This window comes from Phallusia mammillata, chromosome 6 (genome assembly GCF_965637545.1).
Source record: "Phallusia mammillata chromosome 6, kaPhaMamm4.hap1.1, whole genome shotgun sequence".
In the NCBI taxonomy this organism is placed as follows: domain Eukaryota; kingdom Metazoa; phylum Chordata; class Ascidiacea; order Phlebobranchia; family Ascidiidae; genus Phallusia; species Phallusia mammillata.
Genome location: NC_137257.1, coordinates 8,543,195 through 8,570,269, shown reverse-complemented (window position 1 = coordinate 8,570,269; position 27,075 = coordinate 8,543,195). Strand labels below are relative to the sequence as shown.

At 38.9% G+C, this 27,075-nt stretch overlaps 4 protein-coding genes, 1 long non-coding RNA gene and 2 pseudogenes across 8 annotated transcripts; 6 read left to right on the top strand and 1 right to left on the bottom strand.

Annotated features, from left to right (window-relative positions):
* Positions 1-75: 75 nt before the first annotated feature.
* On the bottom strand, positions 76-6,993 carry LOC145232470 (uncharacterized). Of its 3 annotated transcripts, none has more exons than XR_013860887.1 (3): positions 6,563-6,993; positions 203-6,498; positions 76-133 (listed from the first exon to the last, which is right to left on the bottom strand). XR_013860887.1 is itself a non-coding variant. In XM_080097096.1 (3 exons), the coding sequence occupies exon 3, from the start codon at positions 6,311-6,313 to the stop codon at positions 617-619; it is 5,697 nt and encodes a 1,898-aa protein (XP_079953222.1). In that variant the 5' UTR covers positions 6,314-6,498; positions 6,563-6,620; positions 6,690-6,993; the 3' UTR covers positions 76-616. The 3 variants fall into 3 exon arrangements, 2 of the variants coding, with proteins under 2 accessions (XP_079953222.1, XP_079953221.1); XM_080097096.1 differs by having other exon boundaries at positions 76-6,498; positions 6,563-6,620; positions 6,690-6,993; XM_080097095.1 differs by having other exon boundaries at positions 76-6,498.
* On the top strand, positions 6,990-9,670 carry LOC145232473 (uncharacterized). Its single transcript, XR_013860888.1, has 3 exons — positions 6,990-8,692; positions 8,846-9,004; positions 9,303-9,670. It is a non-coding gene; the product is annotated as an uncharacterized LOC145232473 (long non-coding RNA).
* Positions 9,671-9,697: 27 nt separating this feature from the next.
* On the top strand, positions 9,698-13,153 carry LOC145232469 (uncharacterized). Its single transcript, XM_080097094.1, has 4 exons — positions 9,698-11,362; positions 11,752-11,896; positions 12,356-12,462; positions 12,793-13,153. Exons 1-4 carry the CDS (start codon positions 11,111-11,113, stop codon positions 13,042-13,044), a joined length of 756 nt encoding a protein of 251 aa, XP_079953220.1. The 5' UTR covers positions 9,698-11,110; the 3' UTR covers positions 13,045-13,153.
* A 1,113-nt stretch (positions 13,154-14,266) lies between these two features.
* Positions 14,267-17,072, top strand: LOC145233717 (uncharacterized). Its single transcript, XM_080098493.1, has 4 exons — positions 14,267-14,518; positions 14,810-14,954; positions 16,450-16,556; positions 16,899-17,072. The coding sequence occupies exons 1-4, from the start codon at positions 14,267-14,269 to the stop codon at positions 17,070-17,072; spliced, it is 678 nt and encodes a 225-aa protein (XP_079954619.1).
* A 639-nt stretch (positions 17,073-17,711) lies between these two features.
* On the top strand, positions 17,712-19,346 carry LOC145234188 (uncharacterized; annotated as a pseudogene).
* A 1,009-nt stretch (positions 19,347-20,355) lies between these two features.
* LOC145234187 (uncharacterized) lies at positions 20,356-21,844 on the top strand. Its single transcript, XM_080098944.1, has 4 exons — positions 20,356-20,605; positions 20,829-20,975; positions 21,082-21,188; positions 21,593-21,844. Exons 1-4 carry the CDS (start codon positions 20,356-20,358, stop codon positions 21,842-21,844), a joined length of 756 nt encoding a protein of 251 aa, XP_079955070.1.
* Positions 21,845-22,524: 680 nt separating this feature from the next.
* LOC145233964 (uncharacterized) lies at positions 22,525-24,294 on the top strand (annotated as a pseudogene). The gene is made up of 4 exons (XR_013861224.1): positions 22,525-22,776; positions 22,897-23,041; positions 23,259-23,365; positions 24,022-24,294. The product of XR_013861224.1 is annotated as an uncharacterized LOC145233964 (transcript).
* Positions 24,295-27,075: the final 2,781 nt, after the last annotated feature.

The following is a 27,075-nucleotide window of genomic DNA, read 5'->3' as shown; positions in this document are numbered from 1 at the left end:
TTCCGGTTTTTCTGCGAATGAAAACGAAAACGTATGAAGCACAAATCGCACTCGAAACACAACAAGTAAACATACCGACTGTTTGGCCACAGGGGTTTTGGTATTTAATGATGTTTTAAAGGCCGAACAAATCCTGCACAAACAACCAAACATTTACAGTTTTAGAACAAAACTTCACATTACAGTACAAAGCCAAACTTACCAGCAAAATGATTCACAAATGCAGCTTTATCAACTCAGCAATTTATTTATACTTTCTAGCTGCTAAATAAAGGTATCAAAGTTTAGATTGATGGCTTCAATTCAAATTATGCCTGTCAGCAGTTTACAAACGTACACCACGAGGCAAGTTACAAATGATTGCAACATACACAGTACACAGGCAATTGACGTCACGCATTAGAACATTAATTGTCACGCAATGGAACACTAACTGTTGCGTCACAGGACAATTGTTATACATTTTGCTGGGCAAAGTTATGTTCACAACAGTTGGCGAAAACGACGTAACATACCCCCACCCGAATGTATCTCCAGGGGAGCATACATTCTAAAACACAAAACGTCGTTGAATATATACCGAACAAAACGAACGAAAATGAACATCGCAAACAGTTTACAATTTGCCGGTCGCGCAATCACCGCGGGAGTCCATCACTAAACACAGTTTGGTGATGGGTCGTCTGACGGAGGTGGCACCGGTTCCTACCAGTGCAGAGCGCACGACACCATGCGCATCCGGAAAGGTCGAAATCACTCGGCCGATTCTCCAACGTGCTCGCGGAATGGATTCGTCCACAACCAACACTAGGTCGCCTGCCTCGACGTTCCTCTGCTTCGAAAACCACTTCTGTCGTTCAATGACAGTGGGTAAGTATTCTCGCACCCAGCGACGCCAAAATTGGTCAGCCAGGTATTGCACTTGTCGCCAATGGTGGCGAACGTAACAGTCCTTCTTCACGAACACGCCAGGTGGCATGTTGGGCGACGGACGCAACAAAATTAAATGATTGGGAGTCAGCGGCTCGTCCGATTGTGGATCCATCACCACTGGAACAATGGGTCTACTGTTGAGAATGGACTCCGCTTCAACAAGCACCGTTTCAAGGGTGTCGCGGGTCACGCTTTGTGCCGTCAGCAACGCAGAAAGAACTCTTCTTACAGACCTGATCATTCTTTCCCAGACGCCACCCATATGGCTTGCCGCAGGAGGATTAAAAGACCATTGGATGTCCTGTTGTCTCAAGAAGTCATCAATGCTCTGTTGATTCCATCTTCCGATAGCCTCTTTTAGCTCACGCACGGCTCCGACAAAATTTGTTCCATTGTCGCTGCAAATCTTAGTTGGTCTGCCACGTCGTCCGATGAATCTTCGCAGGCAGTTGATAAAAGCACTCGTTGACAAACTGTCAGCTACCTCCAGATGCACTGCCCTGACCGTCATGCAGGTAAATAGACAGCCGTACACCTTCACTTGGCTTCTTGCTTGGCGCACCATTAGCGGTCCAAAATAATCAACGCCAACGTACGTGAACGCGGGGCTATGGGAGTTCACACGATCAATCGGCAATCTGGCCATAAGTTGCTCGCCAACGGGCGCATTTCGTTTCCTGCAAAACACACAATTGCCCAACACACGGCGTACAGCGGCTCCGCCCTTTATAATCCAAAATTTTTGACGGATTTCAGACCAGGTGTGACTCATTCCTGAGTGACCTACGTCCTTATGAAACTTGACAATCAGTAAGTCGGTGAGGTGATGTCTGCCTGGAAGTATAATAGGATGCTTCGCATCATCCGAAATAAAGGCCAATTCAAGTCTCCCTCCAACGCGTAGGAGACCGTTGCTAAGGGTGGGGCCAAGCTTGTCAAACGTTCGAGAGTTCTTCGTTTTCTTCCACTGACCATTGCCTTTTCGCAGATTTTCAAGCACCTCTGGAAAGGCTTGTTGTTGCACAATTCGAAACAGTGCCAATTCAGCTTCTTGAAGCTCTTGAACCTGAAGGGTTCCCTTCGGAATGGTCGTATTTGTATCTGCACACCGTTTCGACAATAAAACGCGCTTATACCGTAACAACCAAGCGGTTGCACGTCGTAGGCGATTCCAATCGGAGTAATGATTGATCAGTTTTGAGATAGAATCCGTCTCGCAAGCGGTTCCACACGTAAAATTTGCACTGACCTTCTTTGCTTCCATTAAAATATCATCTCTATTTGAAACTTCTTCTTCTTTAGGCCAAGTAGATTCGTCACCCCAAAGAAACCGTGGACCGGTTAGCCAAACGTTGTTATTCACCATTTTCTTCACAGACAAGCCACGTGAGGCGTCGTCGGCAGGGTTTAATTTGGATGGAACATGTCGCCACTGCTCACTTCTGCTTCCACTGTCAATCTTTGCCAGTCGGTTTGCTACAAAGGTTTCGAAACGTTTTGTAGAATTCCTAATGCTCATCAACACCGACATGGAATCTGTCCAGAACGTCGATTCGCAGTCGGGACAGCCCAACTCTCGTCGCAGAAAGCCATCCATTTTAACCGCTAGCACCGCTGCCGTCAACTCCAAGCGTGGTATGGATACCGTATGTATCGGTGCAAGTCGTGACTTGCCAAGCAAAAAACAACAGTGCACCTGCGTATTGTGGTTAACAAGGCGCAGATAAGAAACTGCCCCGTAGGCCGAAGACGATGCGTCAGCAAAATGGTGCATTTCCATCTTAACTATCTTTCCAAAGGAAGGAGGTTTAATGCAGCGTTGAACCCGTACTTGGCTTAACATAGGAAGTCCCTCCATCCAGCTTCTCCAACGATTAGCATCTTCATTTGAAATATCTTCGTCCCATCCTAACCCTTGACGACAAAGGTCCTGCAAAAGTATTTTGGCACTTACTGTAACAGGAGCAACAAGACCTAAGGGGTCGTACAGCGCACTGACGGCAGACAAAATTCCACGGCGCGTCAGCGACTTATTCGGCATCTGCACATCAAATCCAAATTCGTCATTTGGGACGTTCCAAAACACGCCCAAAATTCTTCCAGCTACGTCCGAATTAAGATCATGATTCTTCGCCATCTTGGACCGTTCGTCAGAAGGAATTGATTGTAAAACTCTATTACTGTTGCTCATCCACTTGGTTAGGTGGAAGCCACCTCTTTGCAGGAGCTGACCTAAGTCTTTCACCAACATAATTGCTTCGTCCTCGGTCGCCACGCTTGCAAGGCAATCGTCCACGTAGAAATTTGATTTTAGCGCTGTAGTAGCTGCAGCACTGAACTCGTGGCCAAACTCTTCCGCAGTTTGGAGCAAGCTGAAAGCGGCGCAGCTCGGAGAGGATGTTGCGCCAAAAAGATGTACAGTCATCTCGTGGTCTTCCGCTGGCTTGGACAGATCGCCCTTGGGCCACCACAAGAAACGAAGGCTCGCAGTGTCTTCTGGCCTTACCCGGATTTGATGAAACATGGATTCAATGTCTGACACAACCGCCACGGGTTCCTTTCTGAACCTTGTCAGGACGCCTACTAAGTTGTTCATCAGATCTGGGCCACTCATTAGGGCATCGTTTAATGCAACGCCTGCGTGCTTTGCGGCACAATCGAACACGACGCGCACCTTGTCAGGCTTGCGCGGGTGCAAAACAGGGTGATGTGGAAGATACCACTCTCGTTTACTTTGGCCGCGATCGTGCGAAGAGATCCTTTTCGCGTATCCCTTTTGGATATAGGTTTCCACAGTGCCAACGTATCGCTCACGAAGTTTCTCGTCCTTCTTTAGTCTTCGTTCGAGAGAACGGAGTCTTCTTTCTGCCAACACGCGGTTTGGCGGAAGTTGAGTTTGATTTCCTTTCCACAGCAAGGGCAACTGATAATGGCCGTCTACATGCAACACGTCCCGTTTCATAATTTCGAGCGCCGATCGGTCTTCACGCGAAATTCTCTTGTCATCAATTATGGTTAAATCAGAAAAATCGGTTCTCCACAGACAGTCGATCTCTTTGCTCACGTTGTCGTCAAAACTACTTACGTAGTTTAAATCAATGCGTGTTCCGCTGGTGGGCACAAACGATGGCCCCAACAAAGACCACCCAAGAGCCGTTTTTACTGCAATGGGTTGTTCGCGGCTGCCGCAGCGCGTCTCCTGGAAAACCATCAGTTCAGGAGCATCGACGCCAATCATAAGTGTCACTTCTCCACCTTCGATCTGTGGAAACTCTAAACCGCGCAAGTATGACATCCTTTTCAGTTTAGTCTTTGATGGTAACTTGTTAGTTTTTACCGGAAGCTTATCGATGGCCATTACACTGTTAAGATTAATACTAGGTCCATCATCGAAGGCAGGAGCAACAGACAGGGAAACTATTTTTGTTGGCATAGTTTGCTCGTGGCCTACAGTTCGAAGCGATACAGTACGAGACTCCCCTTGCAAGTGTAGGGCATCCACTAGCCGTTGACTACACATAGATTTAGTGGCACCAGAGTCCAAAAATGCATAAGTGAGAAATTCTATGTTGCCATTTCGCGCCCGAACTGGTACGATATTCATGTACATATCACCACATATACTGGTATTGCCACATATTGCAGAGGGCTTGGAATCTGACGCCAAGTGAAATGAATTAACTTCACTGGTTACCTTTTCTTCAGGAGCAGAACTGCGGTTGGCTTCTGCTCTAGAAACCTCCCGATGTAGCAGCGTATGATGAGAGTTGGAATCACAACCGGAGATCTTGCACGGATCCTCCTCCTTGCAATCTCTTGCATTATGTCCTTTCTGCAAACACTTAAAGCACAGTCTTTGCCTTCGTGCAAATTCGTATCGTTGGTAGACAGGCTTCTTTTCAAACGAATTGCAAGTGGTCAAATCATGGAGCCCTGTACAAAACAAACAGCGAGCCTGCGGGGCTTCAGTTCCCGGCAGCTCAGACGACACGACGTACGTCGCAGCCCTATTTTTTCTTTGACCACTAGGCGTCTCCCGTACGGGGTGATGGGCCCGTCTAAACGACGAACTTGCCACGGCAGCTTGATTATCGACAAATTCGGTGAGGTCGTCGAAATTAGGTTCTCGATCGTATGTTTTAATTATACGGGCGACCTCTTTGTCCCATTGCTCTTGCATGTCACTGGACAAACGACGCACAATCGCCAACAAATTTTGAAATGTGTCCAAACCTGCGTTGCCTTCGATTTGGGATAGTACCACTTGACATGTCTTCATCAACCTCGCGAATTTCTGCATGCTATGGACGTCTTCCGAGCGAAGTTTCGGTCCGTACTGTAGTTGGTTTAAGCAGGTGCGCGCAATGATGTGATCCTTGCCATAATTTTCCTTTAGCAGTTTTAGGGCCTCGGCGTATCCTCCTTCTCCACTGAGCATGGAACAATGCTTAATCAAATCGTTAGCATCACCGACACAAAATTGCTGCAAGTAACTGAGGCGCACGTCGTCGTCAGAAACATGTTCAGCAATATGGCATTTAAAGCTACGAATAAAGGCATGGTACTCCATAGGATCACCGGCAAACTTTGATATCTGTGGGGGTGGCAGTCTAGAATCTTTCTTAACAGGTCGCTGATTACTAGTCGACGGTTGGGGCTCCGGCAAAGCACATACTGGCAGATCAGACACAGACAATTCGCGGACTTCGCCAACGACACTACTGGTGTTTGCACAATTACAACGGCATTTAGGCTCGAACGGAGTGGCTTCGGGCTTCAAAACTAGTTTTCTGGGTTTAATAGGTGACGGAACAGACTTACTTGGTTCGTTGGACTTTGTAATCAAGGTCTGTGTAACTGCCGTACCTAATCCTTCCAATGGAACAGATAGGGGTACTTCAACGGGGTCTTCCTCGTAGGAGTTTACTTCCAGCTCCGCCATGTGGAGTGCGTGTTTGAAACGGATTGCCTTTTCCATCTCATCCAATTTTCGTCGTCTATCCTTTTCTTCGCGCGAACAAAGTTCTTCTTCTTCGCGGCGCTGACGCTCTTCTTCGCGGTGCCGACTTTCTTCTTCACGTTCAACACGTTCCCTCTCCCTTTGGATAGACTGTAACTCATAATTCTGCTGTATTCGCATACGTAAACTTTGCAATTTTAATTTAGATCTCCGCTTCATTTCTAAGATAGCCGAACTAGATAATGTGCGCACGCTACTTATCACCGAACCATCCACTGAGGGTGGGCGTTGCGCTACATTCTCCAGCGGATTCGATGTAGAGGGTTCGCCATCGCGGAAGGAGTGAACACTCGCTTCGACCCATTCTTCCGTGCGTTGGTTCACGTCGTCTAAATCGAATTCGGGATCGTCTGCTGCCATCTTCGTCGTGATTGCGTTGATACTAGACAATTGACAGTCGGCCAGTCGAAAAACTTTTATGTAACGTTTTCTGTCGCGTGTTCCCCTGTTTTCACGAAAACGTCACACAATGTGGCTCAATAAAAAACGCGGACACCATAAAGGAACGACAATTCGTTTTAATGGTATGGTCAATTCCGGTTTTTCTGCGAATGAAAACGAAAACGTATGAAGCACAAATCGCACTCGAAACACAACAAGTAAACATACCGACTGTTTGGCCACAGGGGTTTTGGTATTTAATGATGTTTTAAAGGCCGAACAAATCCTGCACAAACAACCAAACATTTACAGTTTTAGAACAAAACTTCACATTACAGTACAAAGCCAAACTTACCAGCAAAATGATTCACAAATGCAGCTTTATCAACTCAGCAATTTATTTATACTTTCTAGCTGCTAAATAAAGGTATCAAAGTTTAGATTGATGGCTTCAATTCAAATTATGCCTGTCAGCAGTTTACAAACGTACACCACGAGGCAAGTTACAAATGATTGCAACATACACAGTACACAGGCAATTGACGTCACGCATTAGAACATTAATTGTCACGCAATGGAACACTAACTGTTGCGTCACAGGACAATTGTTATACATTTTGCTGGGCAAAGTTATGTTCACAACAGTTGGCGAAAACGACGTAACACTGATGCACTTAACAATTAGCTTAAGCTTTACTAACTTCGGTCTGTGTGAAATACCCTGGCCTCGTATAAATTAGCAATGCAAACCTTATGTTGTAATTTGAAGCAAATTGACTTTTATGATGTTCATACACTGTATGGCATGTATAAAAGTTTTTCTAATACAAATCCTGCAATCATGTCAAACTGTTGCAACATGAAAATTGTTTTTCTCTCACAGTCTCACAGTGCTGTACGACCTTGTGTGCAAAACTTGCTCTTGTTTGCCCTTCTTTTTCTATCAGCCGTTACATTCCTTTTTCATTGATTTTTTTGTTATGAAGGTGATAAATATTGTGTAACAAACCAATTGTTAGTTGATTACAAACTAGACCAGTGGTTTCTCAAACCTCCTATATTTTTCAAAACGGTCCCTTTGCCATTATTTCGAGGGCTCGCGGTCCTTAAGCCTAAATGTGTATTTTTGAAAAATGAAAGTTTATTGCAGGATTTTAGCTAGTTTTGCAAAATTACGCATAACAAAGATCCAAAGACAGCATGTGACATCACAGACAAAAAACATTACGATTGTAACAATTGCATTTTTGATAGTTTTTTTTTGCAATAAAGGCTATTGTTTAGCAATGGATACAGTACTTTGATTTAAACTTATTTAGTGGCTCAAACTGACACAAAACAGGATTATAGTATTACTTCAACCTTTTCGCGGTACCCCCAAAATTGCCTCACGGACCCCAGTTCGAGAACCGCTGAACTAGACAGACAGATGAACTTACGCCAACTTAAGGGCTTTATTAGGGGAATACAGTAAACCTTGGTTAATTAAGGCCCGTTTGAACCAATAAATCGTTCGGATTAGCTAGTGTTTATATCATAATCGTCCCTTTGCAATTTCCCGCTGTCCCTCCAAAATCGCGTGGCGCACGTTTGAAGGATCGCTGACCCCAGTTTGAGAACCGCCGGATATAGCGAAGATCTGAATTTATCGAACCCGGTTTGACGGGGTGTATTGAACTTAAAATACCCTATTTGACTCAATACATTGAAACATAATCTAAACGTGTTTAAAAAAATGCAGTTTCGGTACATTGACTTTTAAGACATAAACCAAGCTGCTTGGTGACTGGTTCAAATTTGTCAGTTTTGATTCAGGTTTTAGAACAAAAATGTTGTGGAAAAAGTCAATTTTGTTGACGAACTACAGCGTTTGGACCCCTTGTGTTTGCTGGTTTAACTTTTTAATTATGACCAGAGTTTGCGAGTTGAACCTGGCTTCCAAATGGTTTACTTGCATTTTGCAAATTGCTTTTAAATCGTTTGCTTTAAATCTCTTGTTTAAAGGCAAAATCGTTCGGGTGGTTAAATATACAAAGCACACATGGACTGTGTACTTCATTCTTTGGTGGTGTGATAAAAATACCTTTGTAGCAACGGTAAGTCCTGCTACAGCATAATGCACTGTTTCTGTTCCGTTTCAGAAGATCAAAAGATCCAAATGAATCATCCTGTTTTCCGTTAGCATTATAACGTACACGTTTCGGTTCTGGCTATAAATGATTGGATCATGATTGTATTTTTCATTAGCTTATTGTAAACGAAACCCTAATCTAACAGGCTTATCTGGAAAAGTAACCATGAACTCAACGAAAGTGATTTTATCAATCCTTCTACTTTGTTCAGCCGCTTCGGCATTCGGTAAGTCAATACTGGTTTTTAAAATAATAGTAGTAGGCTATAAATAAGGGTTAATCCTCGTATTTCAAGGTAATATGGTTGTAAATAACGATAGAAATGCTTGGCTAAAACTGCATGACCCTCTCCAACTGTATAACTCGACTTTTTTTTAAGACATGTGCTTTGACTTTGGAGGAAACTGGAAGCCGTATTTTAACGGGTTCTTCTGCACCGGTGGCCCCGGTTGTATTGGACCAGCTCTTTGCAACCCGCCAGTTCGTGGATCGCGAAGTTGGAGTTGCATTTGTTTAACGACCCACATATGTTGTAAAGGTGGGTTTGGTCTGCGAAAAGACAGCAACAACTCCATGCTGTAGCCAGGGAAGGATGAAATACGCCATTCCCCTCAATATTAAAAATGCTTATTTTCGGATCCAAATTGTTACAACTTTTCTCTTTAAATTCAAATGTTTTTGTACCACTGGTCCCTGTGGCCAGACCTAACCCGAACTTTGTAATAAATCCAAAAACAACGTTTTAATATTTTGGGCAAATTTTTATGTTCGAAGACATGGGTTGCAAATAAGGTAATTGGCGAATTCATCTTTACACTGTTCCATTTGTTTTTCAGTTGCGAAACCGAAGGGTCTGGGGTTGAAATGAAGACGCGTCCATATCATGTTCTATACCCGGAAAACGTCATAAGTCGTTCTGACAAATAAACTATAATTGTGGATGAATAGTGTTGTGCATACTGGTAAAAAGTGCTTCCTGTCAGATAGCAAACATTAACCAGCAAAAATACTCGAATCCCTTTCAGTTGTGTACATAAAATTTTTCTTCAAAGACAGCATTTTACCTCAAATACTTAGCCTAGACTTAGCTCTTAACGCCATAGGCCTACACAGGATATTCTGGAAGATTAATTGAAACAAATATTTAAATGATTTATATCTGAGTAAACTGACTATGTCGTGACCGCTGGTCTGTATGAACGCTTCAGGGCTGATCGTATCAGAAATGTGTATTTATCTTAATTCTTAACTAATTAATGGTGGAACAAGCGATTCCCACCTCCCATCTGACAAATGCAGGGCACGAAACAGGCAACGGTGCTTGTGATTAAACTTTCGACGGGCTCAAACCTGCGTAGGTTAGTTGTAAGAGTGTGAGTCTCGGAACGACTCTTGTCTTGGGTTTGAATCCAACCAGTGGCTAGATTTTTCTATTCAGTGTCTGGCCAGATGGGAATGCTTGTGACTGGCAGATTCGGTGTGACGCCTTCAATAAGCCTGATGTCATGATTTATGTATGTTAGTATGTTATGATCGCTGGTTTGCATGAACGCTTCAGAACTGATCTCAGGTTATAATCTACCAAGGAATTATTTAAAAATTTTATAAATTGGGTGCTGCAAAGCGTATCGTTAAACGTAAAATGCTGACACTGTAGTACAGTGCTCTTCAACCTTTTTTGGTCTGGTGAACCCTTAAAGTTGTTGTGACGAACTCATGCACCCTGTTTACGTAAAATCAAAACTGTTGATGTAAACAGTTTTGATCAAAAACTTTTGCCGTTAATTAATGAATTTGCTCGGTGCGCAAAGCGTCTATATTCATATTCCTCGACTGCACTGAAAGTGTTACACATCAACATTTAAAAAAAATAAAAGATTCATTTATATATCAATTGAAACCTACACCCTAACATCCTGAAGGTCAAATATTAATGGTTCATTTAAAATTTGTGATGCACCCTTGTATACCTTTTCGTACTGGTGCACCCCATGCATATTTTGGTGCACCCTAGGGCAGTGGTTCCCAACCTTTTTTTGTCGCGACCCAAATACTTCCCAAAATTTGGTTTTGTGGATTCTTGCGACCCATAAACATACATTCTTACTATTTTCGGTTGATTTTTGTTTGTAAATCAGGAAAGCTTTTCGAAAATTACTGCGCCAATTTGAAAAATCAAACAAATAATTTTCGTTTATTTTTAACCAACTTAGAGCCGGTTCAAAGCATTATCAGCCAGACAACGCTTAACAGTGATCTCACACAAACATTATGACGTCACAATCAGAATTAACCACCACCACGCCAAATTGTCATGAAATTATTATTGGGCAACAAAACAACGCTACGAAACGAAGTCAATGAGTAAATGCTTTTATTGCCACAAAAACAGGCGACCCAACAGAATTGTCAGACGACCCAACTTTGGGTCGCGACCCATAGGTTGGGAAACACTGCCCTAGGGTGCACCGTGCACACCGGTTGAAGAGCACTGCTGTAGGCGACCTCGTACATTTGTGGTTGATGTTTTACATGGTGTGCAAAGTCATGTTGACACGGCACATTTCCACCAACACCGAGTTCGGTGGAAAACGATCACAACACATAATTTTCACTTGACCGTCGCAACACTTCAACTATCAAAATGAAGGTTATTATGGCCGGAATGTCGAAAACTGGCACCAAAACAATGAACTTAGCCTTAACAGAGTTGGGTTACGAAGTGTGTGACTTTTTCGAGAACTTTTGGTATGTCGGTGACGGATGGATGAAACAGTGTAAGGAAGGTTTTAGGGTTCAAGATATGAAGAGAATGTACGAGTGCGTCGATGCCGTGGTTGATACTCCATGCGACATATACTGGGAAGAAATTTTCGAAGCGTTTCCCAACGCAAAGGTTAGTTTTATTGCCTTATTGAAAACTTTGTAAGGTTTATAATTTCTTTAATAGCGTGACATTTGGCAACAAATCAAAATTTTAATCCAGCCGCGATTCTAATTTTTTTCATTTGATTGAAGTTTAAATGATTACCGTTTGGTATTTTGAAGCTTAACTGAATTATACTTAATTTCACAAGCCTGAAAAGGTTTGCTACCAGGTTAAATTCTGTTAGCTTTCTTACTGTTGTAATAAAAATTCGCAGAATCAGCTGACAAAAACGATTCGCAGAATCAGCTGACAAAACTAAGTCATATTTGACACAACATTAATCTATGTAGTCACCATTTGAAGTAGCCTACTTTATTTTTAACCTATTTTTGGTAAGTCTTTTTTTTGTGTCTAAGGTGATTTTGACAACACGTGATGAGGACAGTTGGTTTAAAAGTTTAACCAACCAGGCCAACCAACTCAATGCTGACACAAGGTTTCGATTTGTCCGCACTATTACCTACACTGGGGTGCGGCTGCAATATTATATGGCCACATGCGGTACATAACATTACAGCAAACCTAATGCGTTTTTAAGAAAAAAATATGTTTAATTTTTTTGACAGTTTTTGTTGTTGAAAAAATGTTATTTTTACTGTAAATCAGTTGTCAAAAATTTAGAAGTTAGCATCAACGGTTAGGCGCAAGAAAACTGTAGATGTGCAACACAAAGATAATTACGTGTGGTGATTTAGTGCTTTTTTGGTGAATTAATTTTACTGTAAAAGCAAAATAATAATAATAATAAATAAAACAAGAATTTCAATCATATATTTACATTTTAAAAAGTACATTTTAAAAAATAATAATAAAGTTATTTGTTCAAAAATTTTGTAACCAACTGTAAAAGCTAATTACTGTTTCAGCAGTGGCAAAAAAAAAGAAATTACATGTTGTAGTAACAGACTCAAAGTATTACCCAAATCATCCAAACCAACGTTCATTTTGCTTTAATTGCAGTGCGACATTGGGGGAAGATGGCAACCTGGCCATTTTCATTATTCTATTTAAACAACGCAGAATCTGCAAAGCGCGTGAAGCGAAAACACGAAAGAAATGTAATCCAGGTAACAGTATAAATTTTGTTGTTGCTTTGTTTATAAAAAGTACGGCAAATGTCTAAGCAAATAACCATAAATTTTTTTTCTGTTTTAATATGGGCGATCGTAACCGTCGCTGGACCAAATTTCATTTGTTTTATTGTTGTTGTGTGACTGCCGTTTTACAGTACCACCAATTTTTTAAGTTATTAAAAATGACTGTCATTTTAAAGCACGCCTGACTTGCTGGCGTTTGGACTATAAAATGTTGGTAATTATAATTGCCCTGAAAAAGCCATAAGGGGTAAAGTCAACACTGATTTATATAGGCAGGAATCTACCAAAGCATATTTTTAGGTGGTTCCAAAAGACCAGCTTCTAATTTACCAAGTCACTGAGGGTTGGAAACCTTTGTGTGATTTTTTGGGCGTTCAAGTTCCAAATAAACCATTTCCGCATAAGAACAAGGGTGCAGTCGTGTTGGACGATATGAGAGAAGAGAATCCTGTAATGCAACGGATGGAAAAAGAACTTTGGTTTTCTTTAGCCTGTATGTTTGGCCTTTTTGTGGCCTTTGTGTACAAAATGTACCAGTGTTTCATCGTTTAATAGTTGTTTTCTCATTTTGCTGAATATCGATTGTTTTGTCAAATTATTGTTGAAAATTTAATTTTAAAATATTTGTGCTTAGTACCCGCAAAAAAGAAAGAGTGCAAAATGCTTTTTGTGGTTTAAAGTATTTTTTGCAAATGAAGATTGCTTGTTTTAATACAAACATCCTAGCCAAAAAAAGCACCAGTGTGAGGTCGGTTTTCGAATTTACATTTAAGCAAAGAAGCAAAAAATGTATCTATTTAGGGCAGGGGTGTCCAACTCGAAAGCACCGCCGTGCCAATCTAGGTTTTAAAATATACTCGCGTGCCAACGTTTGGTAGGCCTACTTTTTCCAAACCATGTCTTAAACGTCTTAACGGTAGAAAAAAATATGTTGTCAAAAGCGAGTACGGAGTAAACTTGTTTATGATACTCCAGAAACCTTTTATAACATACCTGTCGCTTAAAGCGCAGAATCCATAACATGAAATATGATACGACAGCATAAAGGCCCGGAATTATCCAGAATTAGACAGTTTCAAGCGCCTAAAAGTAGACGGATCGAGTCTAAAAACGACCAATTTAATTAGTGGATTTGTGTAACCTTGATACTGATCATCTTTACTGAAGTTAGAATAAAGGCCAAAAAGAATCAATAGAAAAATAATAATTGCGTGACAAATCCTAATGTTTACCATTTGAATGTCCAAAAATTGCGTGCCATTTTCAAATGCTCTGCGTGCCACTTTTGGCACGTGTGCCACGTGTTGGACACCCCTGATTTAGGGTGAAGCCATTTAAAACCAAACGCAGTGATAACACGTTCGCTTGTAAATGCATTCACGTATGCGAACATAAGCAGTCTCCTAAACCTACATGGATTATACTTTACGATTAAACCACATAAAACGCTGACGCAAAGAGGTTTTCTGCATTTGCAGGATTGTTTTACATGTGTCTATTATAATAGGGCAAATACCTATTGAAAGTTGAAACCAAACGCAGTGATAACACATTCGCTTGTCAATGCATTCACATAAGAAGTCTCAACCCATATGGATTATATTTTTAGATTAAGCTACATTAAACGCTGATGCATTGAGGTTTTCTGCATTTGCGGTCGATGTTTTACATAACCTGCAAAGTCAGGTTGATGACACCACACATTTCAACCGAGTCAGGTTCAAATTAAACATCATATCGCTTTGACTTGTCTGGTGTAAACCCAAGTATCAATATGAAGGTTATTATGGCCGGAATGTCGAAAACCGGCACCAAAACAATGAACGCAGCCTTAACAGAGTTGGGTTATGAGGTGTACGACTTTATGGAAAACTTTTGGTATGTCGGTGACGGATGGATGAAACAGTTTAAGGAAGGTTTTAGGGTTGAAGATATGAAGAGAATGTACGAGAACGTCGATGCCGTAGTTGATACACCTTGTGACATATATTGGGAAGAAATTTTCGAAGCTTTTCCCGACGCTAAGGTAAATTGTTTTGTGTCTAAAATCCTTGCTAAAGTTATGACTGTTTGGCAACTGATATTAAATTTGATATTTAATTATTCAGCGAACCAAATTTGTTTTTGTTTGAATCAAAGGTTTGTACTGTGATGTCTAATTAATAATATAATAAGGAGTTCACGTAAAATATATTTAATTTCTTTTGTCAAACATATTTCGACCATATTTTACAAACACAAAAATAAAATAGGGCACTTCCATTTAAAAGTATTTCTAATTTAAAAATTTAATAAAATTAATTTTAACACTGGTCAGGTGATTTTAACAACACGAGACGAGGAAAGCTGGTTTAAAAGTTTGGCAAACCAACTGAACCAAGACAACAGTGACGTGATGTTTCGATTGTCTCGCACTTTCACCTACACTGGAATACGAATACAATATTATATGGCCACAATTAGTACGTGACATAATCTGTGGGGTCGGCAACCTTTGGCACGCGAGGTGATTTATAATGGCTCGCTAAACGATTTGCGAAACCATATTCAAGCAGTTAATTTCAACCTATAACATTTATTGTGTTCGGTTTGTTATGATGTAACAATCTAAAAAATGCGTACATATATGTCTAAAACTAATAACTATATGAAATAAGGGTCTAGTGTACAATTGTACGTACATAGGTTAATGACGTCACAAAATCATGAAATTACGTCACAACATAGTTTAGGTCATATGAGTCATTAGCATTTCGACATTACAAGTAAATTGGCACGCGGCATTTAAAAAGATTGCCGACCCCTTAAATACACGTATTTTTTTAACATCAAGAAATATAGTGTTCTCTTTTTGAGAAGTGTCGCCTGTAGTCATTATGCACAGATACGTGCAAGGTAACATTTAAAGTTAAAAACTGTGTGAAAAGCGACAGTTATTCACCTTAGTCAAAAAAATCTTCTGAACAAACTCAGTTTATTTCAGATATTCTGTTTGATGTATTTTTGGTTTTCTTTGGTAGCAACTGTTCCTCAAATTTGAAAATAAAACGGTAAACATTCAGGATAGACTTGCCAGCCCAGTAAAATGATAATGTTCAAACCAATTCGGTAAAAGAAATCACATTAATTTGTAACTTGCTGGCTGCCTATAAAACCACCGTATTTAAATTAGGTTCCCCTCAATTCCTTGCCTTTGCGTTTTCTGCATTGTTTTACTCTAGTCAGCAACAGACACGCACGTACAATAATGTAACTTGATAAATAATTGCAACACACACAGCAAGCAGGCAATTGACTTTCGACAAGTGCTGTTCAACCTTTTTAGTGGCACGGAACCCTTGAGGTGTTTTGTCAAACTTTGCGGAACCCCTTTAAAATAATTTTAATGAATGTCATGCATGTAGGCTACATAAAAGAAAAACATGCATTTTTACTTAACACATCCCAAGCACATAATAAAAGTTGACTTCAATTACACGATTTACTGAAACGCATTGCCGTGTTGCTTAGATCGGTCGTTTTTATATTTATCTCCCATTTCAGCCACAGTGTATCAAAACTATGTTTATTACTTCACAATTGATCAAATGTTCAACCAAGGGTAAACTACCGTAGAATACTAGATTGTACAGGCGAACGATGTTTTTATAAATCATTTACGTTTGAATTGCTACACCAAATCGCTGCGAACCCCTGTGCAACCCTTAAAGATCACAGAACCCCTGTAAGGGTTGTACGGAACCCTAGGGTTCCGCGAAACCCCGGTTGAAGAGCTCTGCTTTAGACTGTAGAACACCAATCGTCTCAGTGATAGTGACGTTTTCGGACGATTATTATAGGACTTAGAAAAGTTTGAATTCACACTGCTTAGTAAAACAACGTAACTGTAGTCAAGAAAATATAAACCTGATTATAATGTTTTTTTTTAAGTATATTTAGGCTAATACATTTTTGTAGTACAACACTTGGGACAATTGCATACGTGGCCATTTTCATCTTTCCGCATGAAACACGAAGAATCTTTGAAGCGTGTCAAGCGAAAGCACGAGCGAAATGTGGTTCGGGTAACGTCTAACCTTTAGTTAATTGAAACAAATAATCAACAAATTATACAACCTTTGTTTTGTGAGCTAATTGTGTAATTACAGCGGGTTTCAGTCGTGGCTAAACGATAAAACTAAAAATAAATGACCGTTAGTTTATGAATTGTTTATTGTAGTACGTTGTGTACAATTCAATAGGTTTTTTACTGCTGATGATAAGACACTTTTTCGACTTCCTAAAAAACACCTAAAACAAAGACCACCTTGTTGTGCAACTAACTACTATATAAACTGACATATGAAGAAAATGATGTAATATCGGCATTTAATTTTAAGTGTAAATTCAGTATCGTTTGTTTTTAGGTGGTTCCAAAAAACCAGCTTCTAATTTATCAAGTCACTGAAGGTTGGAAACCTTTATGTGATTTTCTGGACGTCCCAGTTCCACATAAACCGTTTCCACACAAGAACAAGGGTGCAGTCGTATTGGATGATCTGAGAGAAGAGAATCCTGTGATGCAACGGATGGAAAAATAACTTTGGATTTCTTTCGCCTGTCTGTTTGCCTTGTTTGTGGCCTTTGCGTACAAAGCGTACCAGTATTTTAATGTTTAATAATTGCTATCGTATTTTGTCTAATATCAAATGTTTTGTCAAATGATTGTTAAAAAAATTAATTTAAAATATTTGTTCTTACTATCCTTAAAATGGGAAAAGTTGCAACAAAAAAGGAATGCAAAATACGTTTTGTGGTCGAAAGTTGTTTTGCAAATGAAGATTGCTGGTTGTAATACAAATCTCCTAGCCCGACAAAGCACCAGTGTGAGGTCAAATTTTCGAATTTAGAACATTAGTCACAACCTTAAATTATTTGAACAAAGAAGCAAAATTGTGTCTATTATAATAGGACAAATACCAATTGAAAGTTGAAACCAAACGCAGTGATAACACGTTCCCCTGTCAATGCATTCACATAAGAAGTCTCTTAAAACCCAGATATGGATTATATTTTCAGAACTACCTTAAAAGCTGATGCCTTGAGGTTTTCTGCATTTGCAAACGATGTTTTACATAACCTGCAAAGTCAGACTTATGACACCACACATTTCAACCGAGTCAGGTTCAAATTAAACATCATATCGCTTTGACTTGTCTGGTGAAAGCCCAAATATCAATATGAAGGTTATTATGGCCGGAACGTCAAAAACCGGCACCAAAACTATGAACGCAGCTTTGACAGAGTTGGGTTATGAGGTGTATGACTTTATGGAAAACTTTTGGTATGTCGGTGACGGATGGATAAAACAGTGTAAGGAAGGTTTTAGAGTTGAAGATATGAAGAGAATGTACGGGAACGTCGATGCTGTAGTTGATACTCCATGCGATATTTAATGGGAAGAAATTTTTGAAGCCTTCCCCGATGCTAAGGTAAATATGTTTGTGGGAATACAAAAATTCATTTGTCTATGAACATTTCACCTAACTTTTGCCTGTGTGACAACTGCATATTAATATAACGACACTGAGTGGGCACCGCTTTAAATCCCAAGCAGTTGCTTAGCCATTGTGCAACAAGGTATACTCTGTGGTTTATGCTTATGCAGTTGTGGCGTCAAACAGTTTTGGTGGGTTATGGCTTTTTAGCCTGTTACTCCCAACGAATTAGAACGTCATACATTACACTAACCCCACGCGGCCAATGGCTTGTCCCCAGGTGCACTGATAAACCATGAGTCAAACTCGTGTGCAATGTCTTTTGCTTATACGTATTGAGAGGACATTTGCACAAAAAGAAAACAATTGAAATACTTTTTTCCAAAATGTTTATTTGTTGTGAAAATCTTTACAAAACAGTTGTCGACTAATATTAACACCAAACAGTTGATTTTGACAACACGAAACGCGGACCGCTGGTTTCAAAGTTTGACCAATCAAATCAACCAAGGCAACGGGGACATCATGTTTCGATTTGCCCGCACTATCACATACACTGGAATACGAATGCAACGTTATACGACCATGACTAGTAGGCTGTATAGCACAATATTTGGAAATGTTTTATAATGGAGAAGTGTAATGTTTACTTCTGTAGTCAATCCAAATATTATCTTGATGCTTATTTGAATAAATTTCATACTTCAATCTGCTTTTCTTGGTTTGCACAGCGCAGTTTTATCCTTTTTAAACGTATATGATTTTTTTAAATAAACCCAACTTAGTAGGGTAATAAAGAAAGCAAAAAGATAATTATTGTGGTTTTTATTCGAAAACATATTCAAAACTAATGTATTTTTGTAGTTCGACACTTGGGACGGATGGATAGGTGGCCGTTTTCATATTTTCGCATGTAACACGAGGAATCTTTAAAACGAGTCAAGCGAAAACACGAGCGAAATGTGATTCGGGTAACTTCAAACTTTTTCTATAATTTAAACTTGTAATGATATAAATTAAAACAAATATTTGACGAAAACTTTTTATCATAAAATATGTTAGTTTGAATGATAAAAATACTTCATATGTATTTTTTTAACGTGTGTAGCAAATATGTTTCAGGTGGTTCCAAAAAGTCAGCTTTTGGTTTTTCAAGTCACTGAGGGTTGGAAACCTTTATATGATTTTCTTGGCGTCCCAATACCAAATAAACAATTTCCGCATAAGAACAAGGGTGCGGTCGTGTTGGACGACATGAGAAAAGAAAATCCCGCGATGCAGCGGATGGAAAATGAATTTTGGGTTTCTTTAGCCTGTATGTTTGTGCTCTTCGTGGTGTTCTTGTACAAAATATACCATAATTTTGTTGTCTCTTGATTTTCAATTGTACCTATCGTCATGATTATTGTTGTATTTTTCCCAATTGAGCCTGTTAAATGTTATTTTTTCGTTTGATTGTGAGACTTAACTTTACTTTGAAATGAAGCAAAATTTTAGATCACTTAAGTGCTTAAAAAGGAATTTATTTTGTTGGTTTGTAAATTATGTCAAAAAAACAAACTATTACATTGCTACATGCAAGTAGTCTTACTACACTGCCTAACAAGAAACAATTAGGAGATTTGTATTTTGGGTTATTGACAATTTGAAAAGAAGGTAATTTTAGAAATTACATGCACACACGGGTATTTCCTTTTTTGGCCAACACTGGAACGGTCGCTTAACTGTACAACGTCAAAACTAATTGAAAATGTTAATAACAATGATCAAGGTATCAGTTTGTGTTCAGTGGCGTAGGCAGCCGAAAATTTTGGGAGGGGCCAAAACGCTTTATTTACTTATTTTGATTACCTTTGAATATAAATATATTTTGACTTCGGCTTACAACTCAATAACAGTCAATTTTGGCAATTTATATATTCCTTTGAATTTAGCCATGAAGAGATACCAAACCACACCGAACACCTAACAAAAATTGGATGGGGCCATGGCCCCTTTGGACTCCCCCTGGCTACACCAGGGTTGTGTTATCTAACCATACATGCAAACAATAGTTGCCAATTTTTAAGATTAGGGGCAACTAAAAAAACGTTGGTGTAAATATTCCTACTAGAAATTTGTGGAAATATAGCACGTGCTTCATAGTTTCAGGGTCAGTGTTTTAGGTATGTTCGTTGGTGAAGACCCCTGTTGTATGTAGGTTCTATATTTGTCCTAACCAAAATTTAGCGCTGACACTTCAGGCTTCCTACACATGTAGTTGAGGTTTTACATGGTGTGCAACGTCACGCTGACACCGCATTTTTCAACCACCGCTCCAAGTTCAGAAGAATACGAATACAACACATTACTGTTTCTGGTCCGACGCAACACTGTAACCATCGAAATGAAGGTTATTATGGCCGGAATGTCGAAAACTGGCACCAAAACTATGAACGCAGCCTTAACAGAGTTGGGTTATGAGGTGTATGACTTTTTGGAGAACTTTTGGTATGTCGGTGATGGATGGATTAAGCAGTTTAAAGAAGGTTTTAGGGTTGAAGATATGAAAAGAATGTACGAGAACATCGATGCAGTGGTTGATCTTCCTTGTGACATATACTGGGAAGAAATGTTTAAAGCCTTTCCGGACGCAAATGGTTGTGGCCCAGTGTTTTCTCACTTACTGTAACCCACATACTTTTGCTTTAATTTATTTATTTTTATTCTTTTTAACCGGTGTGCAAATAAACACATTCATTTCAATTTAAGTTTTATTTTATTTATTTAATCGTTGCCCAAAATGTGGCACAAAATATTTGTGGTCCTGTTTTCATTTACATTTTGAACTTGCTATTTTGTAATTGAACGTTCCAACACAGGTAATCTTGACAACACGTGATGAGGACAGCTGGTTTAAAAGTTTGACCAATCAAATGGAAGATTTAAACGGCGACGTTATGTTTCGACTTGCCCGCACTATTACCTACACCGGAATACGGGTTCGATCGTATTTTGCAACAACTGGTATGTTTTTATTCCCGTTGAAGTTTATTTGTCTTTTTTTCGGTAAACGTTTGAATCAACTGTTTTTTTCGGCTAGAAGGTAACGAAAATGTGATTGTTTTTGTAGGTCAGCATCTCGGGAATATGGGAAATTTTCTATGTACAAATTTCTATTGCAAGCACGAAGAATCTTTGATGCGCGTCAAACGAAAACATGAACGAAATGTGATCGAGGTATCCCCTTCAGTTTACTATCAAGTTGTCCTATAGCAGTCTGTTTTGAATGTTTATGTTTCTATTACACTATACAACCTACGTTAACATAAACGGTTATGCAGAGTGTAAACCAAGGCACTGACTTACAAGTTTAAATAGTCTCAGTTTGATTTTATTCTACAAGTTCAAGTACAAAAAAATCCTAAAACGAATTACCGATAAAAGCCAGTCTAACTCTATCATGAAGAAACGTATTGTTTAAGGAGGGATTCATTGTACAAATTCTGCCGTTGTTCAAAACACAAAGGCTTACCCATTCAAATTATTTGTTAAATATTGTACAAGTACTTATTGTAAAGTAAAAACTTTTTAGTTTATTACCAAAACAATCGCGTTTTTATCGGACGGTTAACATTTTTTAGGTCGTTCCCAAACAGCAGCTTCTAATTTATCAAGTCACTAAGGGTTGGAAACCATTATGTGATTTTCTGGACGTCCCAATACCAAATAAACCATTTCCGCATAAGAATAAGAAGGCTGCTGTGTTGGTTGAAATGAAAGAAGAAAATCCTGTGATGCAACGAATAGAAAAAGAGCTTTGGATTTCTCTCACTTGTCTGTTTACTTTTGCAGTGGCTTTACTGTACAAAATATACCATATTTTTGTTTCTTGATTTTGTATTGTGCCTGTTACCTTGGTTATTGCGAATGTTTTGTCAATTGAGCTTGATAAAATTATTTTTTGTCTATTTCATTTCTTAAGTTTACGTTTGAAATTAAGAAAAGTAGAAAAAAAGAGAAATATTTCGTTCATTTGTCGATATGAAAGAGCTAACAAATACTATTCCATTTCTACTTGTCAGTAGCTTACCTACACTGCCCGATAAGACACAATTAGGAGATTGGCACTATGATTAATTAACAATTTAAACACGCGATGTTTTGGGGAGTTATATGAACACATTTTGCTTTTTTGAACAAAGTGGTACTAGAACGTTTGCTTAAACTACAAACTGAACTGAATTGATACCAATGATCATCAAGGTATCAATTTGTTTTATCTATGCATGTTAACAACGGTCAGAAATCTAGAAGATCAGGGGTCCAGTAGAAAAAAATATCTAGAAAATATATGGACAAACAGCATTCGGACGGATGAACTCAACCATCAGGTAACATTTAGCACGTGCTTAGCGTGAAGAGCTGACACTTCAAACTCTCTAGACGTGTGGTTGATGTATAACATGGCGTGCAAAGTCCTGCTAATGACATCGCACATTTCAACTAAAACCAAGTTCAATCCAACATCGTCAACACATCACTTCACCCGCCTGTTGAAAGCTTCAAGATCAAAATGAAGGTTATTATGGCGGGAATGTCGAAAACTGGCACCAAAACAATGGCCGCAGCGTTAACTGATTTAGGTTATGAGGTGTACGATTTTTTTGAAAACTTTTGGTATGTCGGTGACGAATAGATGAAGCAGTACAAAGAAGGTTTTAGGGTTGAAGATATGAAGAGAATGTACAAGAACGTCGATGCCGTGGTTGATACTCCTTGTAACATATACTGGGAGGAAATCTTTGAAGCCTTTCCGGACGCAAAGGTTCTGGTTTAATTTTTGTTTATTCACTGTACTCTACTGAATTTTTTTTGCAAGTTTTTTGCTTTCATTAATATTTTTTTCAGAATAAAAGGTGTGTGAATAAACAAATTGATTTCACAGGTAATCTTGACAACACGTGATGAGGACAGCTGGTTTAAAAGTTTGGCCCATCAAGTTAAAGATACAAACAGCGACATTATGTTTCGACTTGCCCGCACTATTACCTACACTGGAGTACGAGTCCGGTCATATTTTGCCACAACTAGTATGTTTTTGTAAAAGCATATGAGCCAATAAATGATAAGCTGCAGACAGTGCACACTGTTTCGACCTATAAGGTCTCACCAGCTGCACTGATGAGACCTTATAGGTCGAAACAGTGTGCACTGTCTGCAGCTTAGTATGTTTTTATTCTATATAAAGTTTATTTGTTATTTTTGCAGTAAATGAAAGTAACAAATGTTTTGGCTGTGTTTTTGTAGCTCAGCATTTCGGTGAAACGGGAAAATGGCCATGCACATATCTCTATCCCAAACACGAAGAATCATTAAAGCGCATGAAGCGAAGACATGAGCGAAATGTGATCGAGGTATCCCTATAATACTTTAAAAGTTTCCTAGCAGTATATTTTTAATGTGACTAAATTACTTTTCTGTCACGGTAGTGTTATTCTTATCATGTTGATATAGACAGTCATGCAGAGTGTAAACAAAAGAATTTAACTAGCCCATTTTTGACAAGTTCAAGTCCGACTTCATAGTACAAGATAAATTGTAAGCAAACTTTTAAAACACAGGATATGAAATTTAGGATTTGTCCCTTTAGTTCGGTTAATAAACTGTATCAAACCGGACCGGCACTTCGGCATAAACCGCAAGTTCAAGTCCAATAGCGTAAACAAATTTATTACTTTTCAGCGTACAATTCTGACATTGCAAGTTGTGGATCAATCAAAACAAATTGACGAATAATGCTTGTCTAATTCCTGTTTTTTGATATTGTCTGTTTTAAGGAGGAGGTCATTACACATTTCTACTGTTGTTCAAAACACAGGCTGTCCCATTCATGCCATATATCACATATTATGCCAGTATAGTTGTTGAAAAGTTTTAGCTTTTAAAATTAATACCAAAACAATTGTGTTTTAGTAAAATCAGAAAGGCAATAAATGATAAGCTGCAGACTGTGCCCACTGTTTCGACCTATAAGATCTCATTTGTGTTTTTAACTTTTAAACTTGTTCAGGTTGTCCCGAAACAACAGCTACTAATTTATCAAGTCACTGAGGGCTGGAAACCTTTATGTGATTTTCTGGGCGTTCCAATTCCAGATAAACCATTTCCGCATAAGAACAAGAGTGCTGCTGTGTTGGACGAAATGAGAGAAGAAAACTTTGTGATGCAACGATTACAAAATGAACTTTGGATTTCTTATGCCTGTCTGTTTGTCCTCTTTGTTGCTTTATTGTACAAAATATACCAGAATTGGATCATTTAATGTTTGTACCCTAAGTTTACATAATCATATTGCATGATGTTGTCAATTTGTTCTGTTCCTTTTATAATTTGGAAATTTTTGTAATTTCAATAACCGTGAAATAGAAAAATCTGCAATAAAGACTAAGTACAAAACTACAGTTTCGATGGTTGTGACCAAGAGCAATGTCAGCATAAACAAGAGAGTTAGAAGTGATTAATATCTACACCTCCATCAGACGGCAGAGCTAATAACACCGGCACTCAAATGCCACAGCACACAAGGCTTGCTGAATATCGATAGACGGCACAAAGAGCGCGTAGTTATTTTTTTTAAAAACAGTGTGACTGGGATAGGAACTAAATTGTACACAAAGAATTGGGTTTTTAGGTTAATTTTATTGTAATTATTATTATGAAATATCAAGCTAATGCGCGCAATTTTATCGAGGTAAACTGTTTAACGTAGAAACATATCTACAAGAAACAAAATTGGTCGTTGTAAAATAGGCCTCCGAATTTACATCTCCAATAAAGAGGACAACTTCGCCAACGAATAGTAACAGCTATGTTGTGTCAAATATCTTTCTTGATAATCAGGTAAATTTGTCAAGTTTTGGTGAAGCTATTAACTTTCTGGTAATTTTACAAAACAATATATCTTAACTTACATCGAGCATTTTTTTCACAAAGTTGATTTCTCGCTGGTATAGCCGAGTGGTTAGCGCAAACTGTCTCAAAGAAATAAAAAAGAAGAAATCAAATAAAACCGTATCTTCAAATAAACCATTTGGAATAAGATTTGCATAAACTTTAAGCAAGTGTTGTCCATGTAAGCTGCTTCACTAAAAATCTCACGAATCTAAATGTACGATCGATGTATTTTCTACGTTCGTTGTGGAGCGACATTTGCTGTGTAACTCTTTACAATATATGTTTTTGATGTTGAATAAAATTTATGACGAGGGAAAAATCCCAGAAGATATGTGTAAATCGATATTCATAGCTTTACCGAAGACTCCGGGAACTACCAAGTGTGAATCTCATAGAACTATCAGTTTGATGAGTCAAAAAACAAAGTTATTGATGCGTATCTTACTTAATAGGATACGTGGTCGAACAGCTGGCGAAGTATCAATGGAACAGTACGGTTTTACACCTGACAAAGAAACGAGAAATGCCATTTTTATCCTGAGAATCTTATCTGAACGAGCAATAGAGATGGGAAAAAACTTGTTCGTTTGTTTCATTGATTATTATTCAAAGGCCGTTTGTTTCATTGATTATTATTCAAAGGCCGTTTGTTTCATTGATTATTCAAAGGCCGATAAAGTGAGACATGAAAACCTTTTTGAAATACTTGTAGATATTAGATATTGACGGCCAAGACCTCACAATCATTAAAAGTTTATACTGGGACCAGAAAGCTGCTGTCAGAATCAATAGTATTGTTTCTGAATACGTCGAAGTAAAGCGGGGTGTTAGACAAAGATATGTTCTCTCGCCAGATCTCTTCTCAATCTATACAGAAATGATCATGAGAAACTTAAGAAGTTTAGAAGGGATAAAAGTTGCTGGGATCAATGTCAATAATCTTAGGTACGCCGACGGTACAGTACTTATAGCCGACGATAACCAAAAACTACAAGAGCTTGTCAACATGGTGGTTGATAAAAGTGAGGCTATGGGTCTGCAAATAAACAAAAAGAAATCGTGTACGATGACCTTTTCAAAAGAGACACCAATTCGAGAATTACAAATTTCAGCGCCCAATGAAATACTCCCAAATGTAGACCACTCTATATATCTTGGAAGTATGGTTACCTGTGTGATGCGAAATCTAAAAGAGAGATTCAACGTCGATGCTATGTTTGGTCAACATTGCTGTATGGGTGTGAAAGTTGGACGATTAACATGGAGAATGAAAACAAGTTCAGAGCGACAGAAATGTCGTTCCTGAGACGAATGTTCAAAATCTCATGGACAGAAAAGCGCTCAAATACGTCGGTTCTATACCAAGCCGGTTCAAAACGGGAGATGATATTGAACATTATCAGGCGCCAACTGAAATTTCTAGGACACATTTTAAGGAAAGAATAGCTCGAAGAAATCTGCTCAACTGGTCGAATTGACGGCAAACGATCTCCTGGACGACAGAGAACAAATTTCTTCTCCTGGATGCTCAAGGCAACGGGAAGAAATGCGTATAATCTCATTAAAGCATTGAAGATGCGTGAGGAAGAAGCTCTCTTGGCTGAAACCAACGCTAAAATTTTAGCACGGCATACTGATTGATTGATTGATGTCAAATCTTTGTAGCAATCGAAGATTCCAGTTTTGCGACATAGATATTAAGAGTTTTTTATGGCTTGAAACCGCATAGGAATGCTGCAGCATGAAATAGTATCAGAAGGATTCTTACCACGTACGGCAATTTTAAGCAAAATATCATTTTTTAAGAATCGTTTTTGTTTTAGTCACATTACATGCTAGAGTTGGCAAGCCTTGGTCTTGGAACACGAATGATTTACGAGTTCATATGTATTTTATAAGTCGGATTAAGCGGCATTTTTGTTCTTATTTTTAGTGCAGCGTAACTACACATAAAGAGCCCGTGTAAACCTGCGCTTAAATGTAGAAATCGGGCATGCAGGGCTTTAAAAGCAGGGTTCTCGAATGCCAACATTTAATAGTAAGTTACACTCAATTCGACTCAACTTAACTCAAGCTATTCTCTTCATATATTTGTTACGGACAAGTTTACAGTGAGGTTGGATTTAAATATGATTTCTATGCTTCCTTTCGCAAGTGCAACCACAAACTC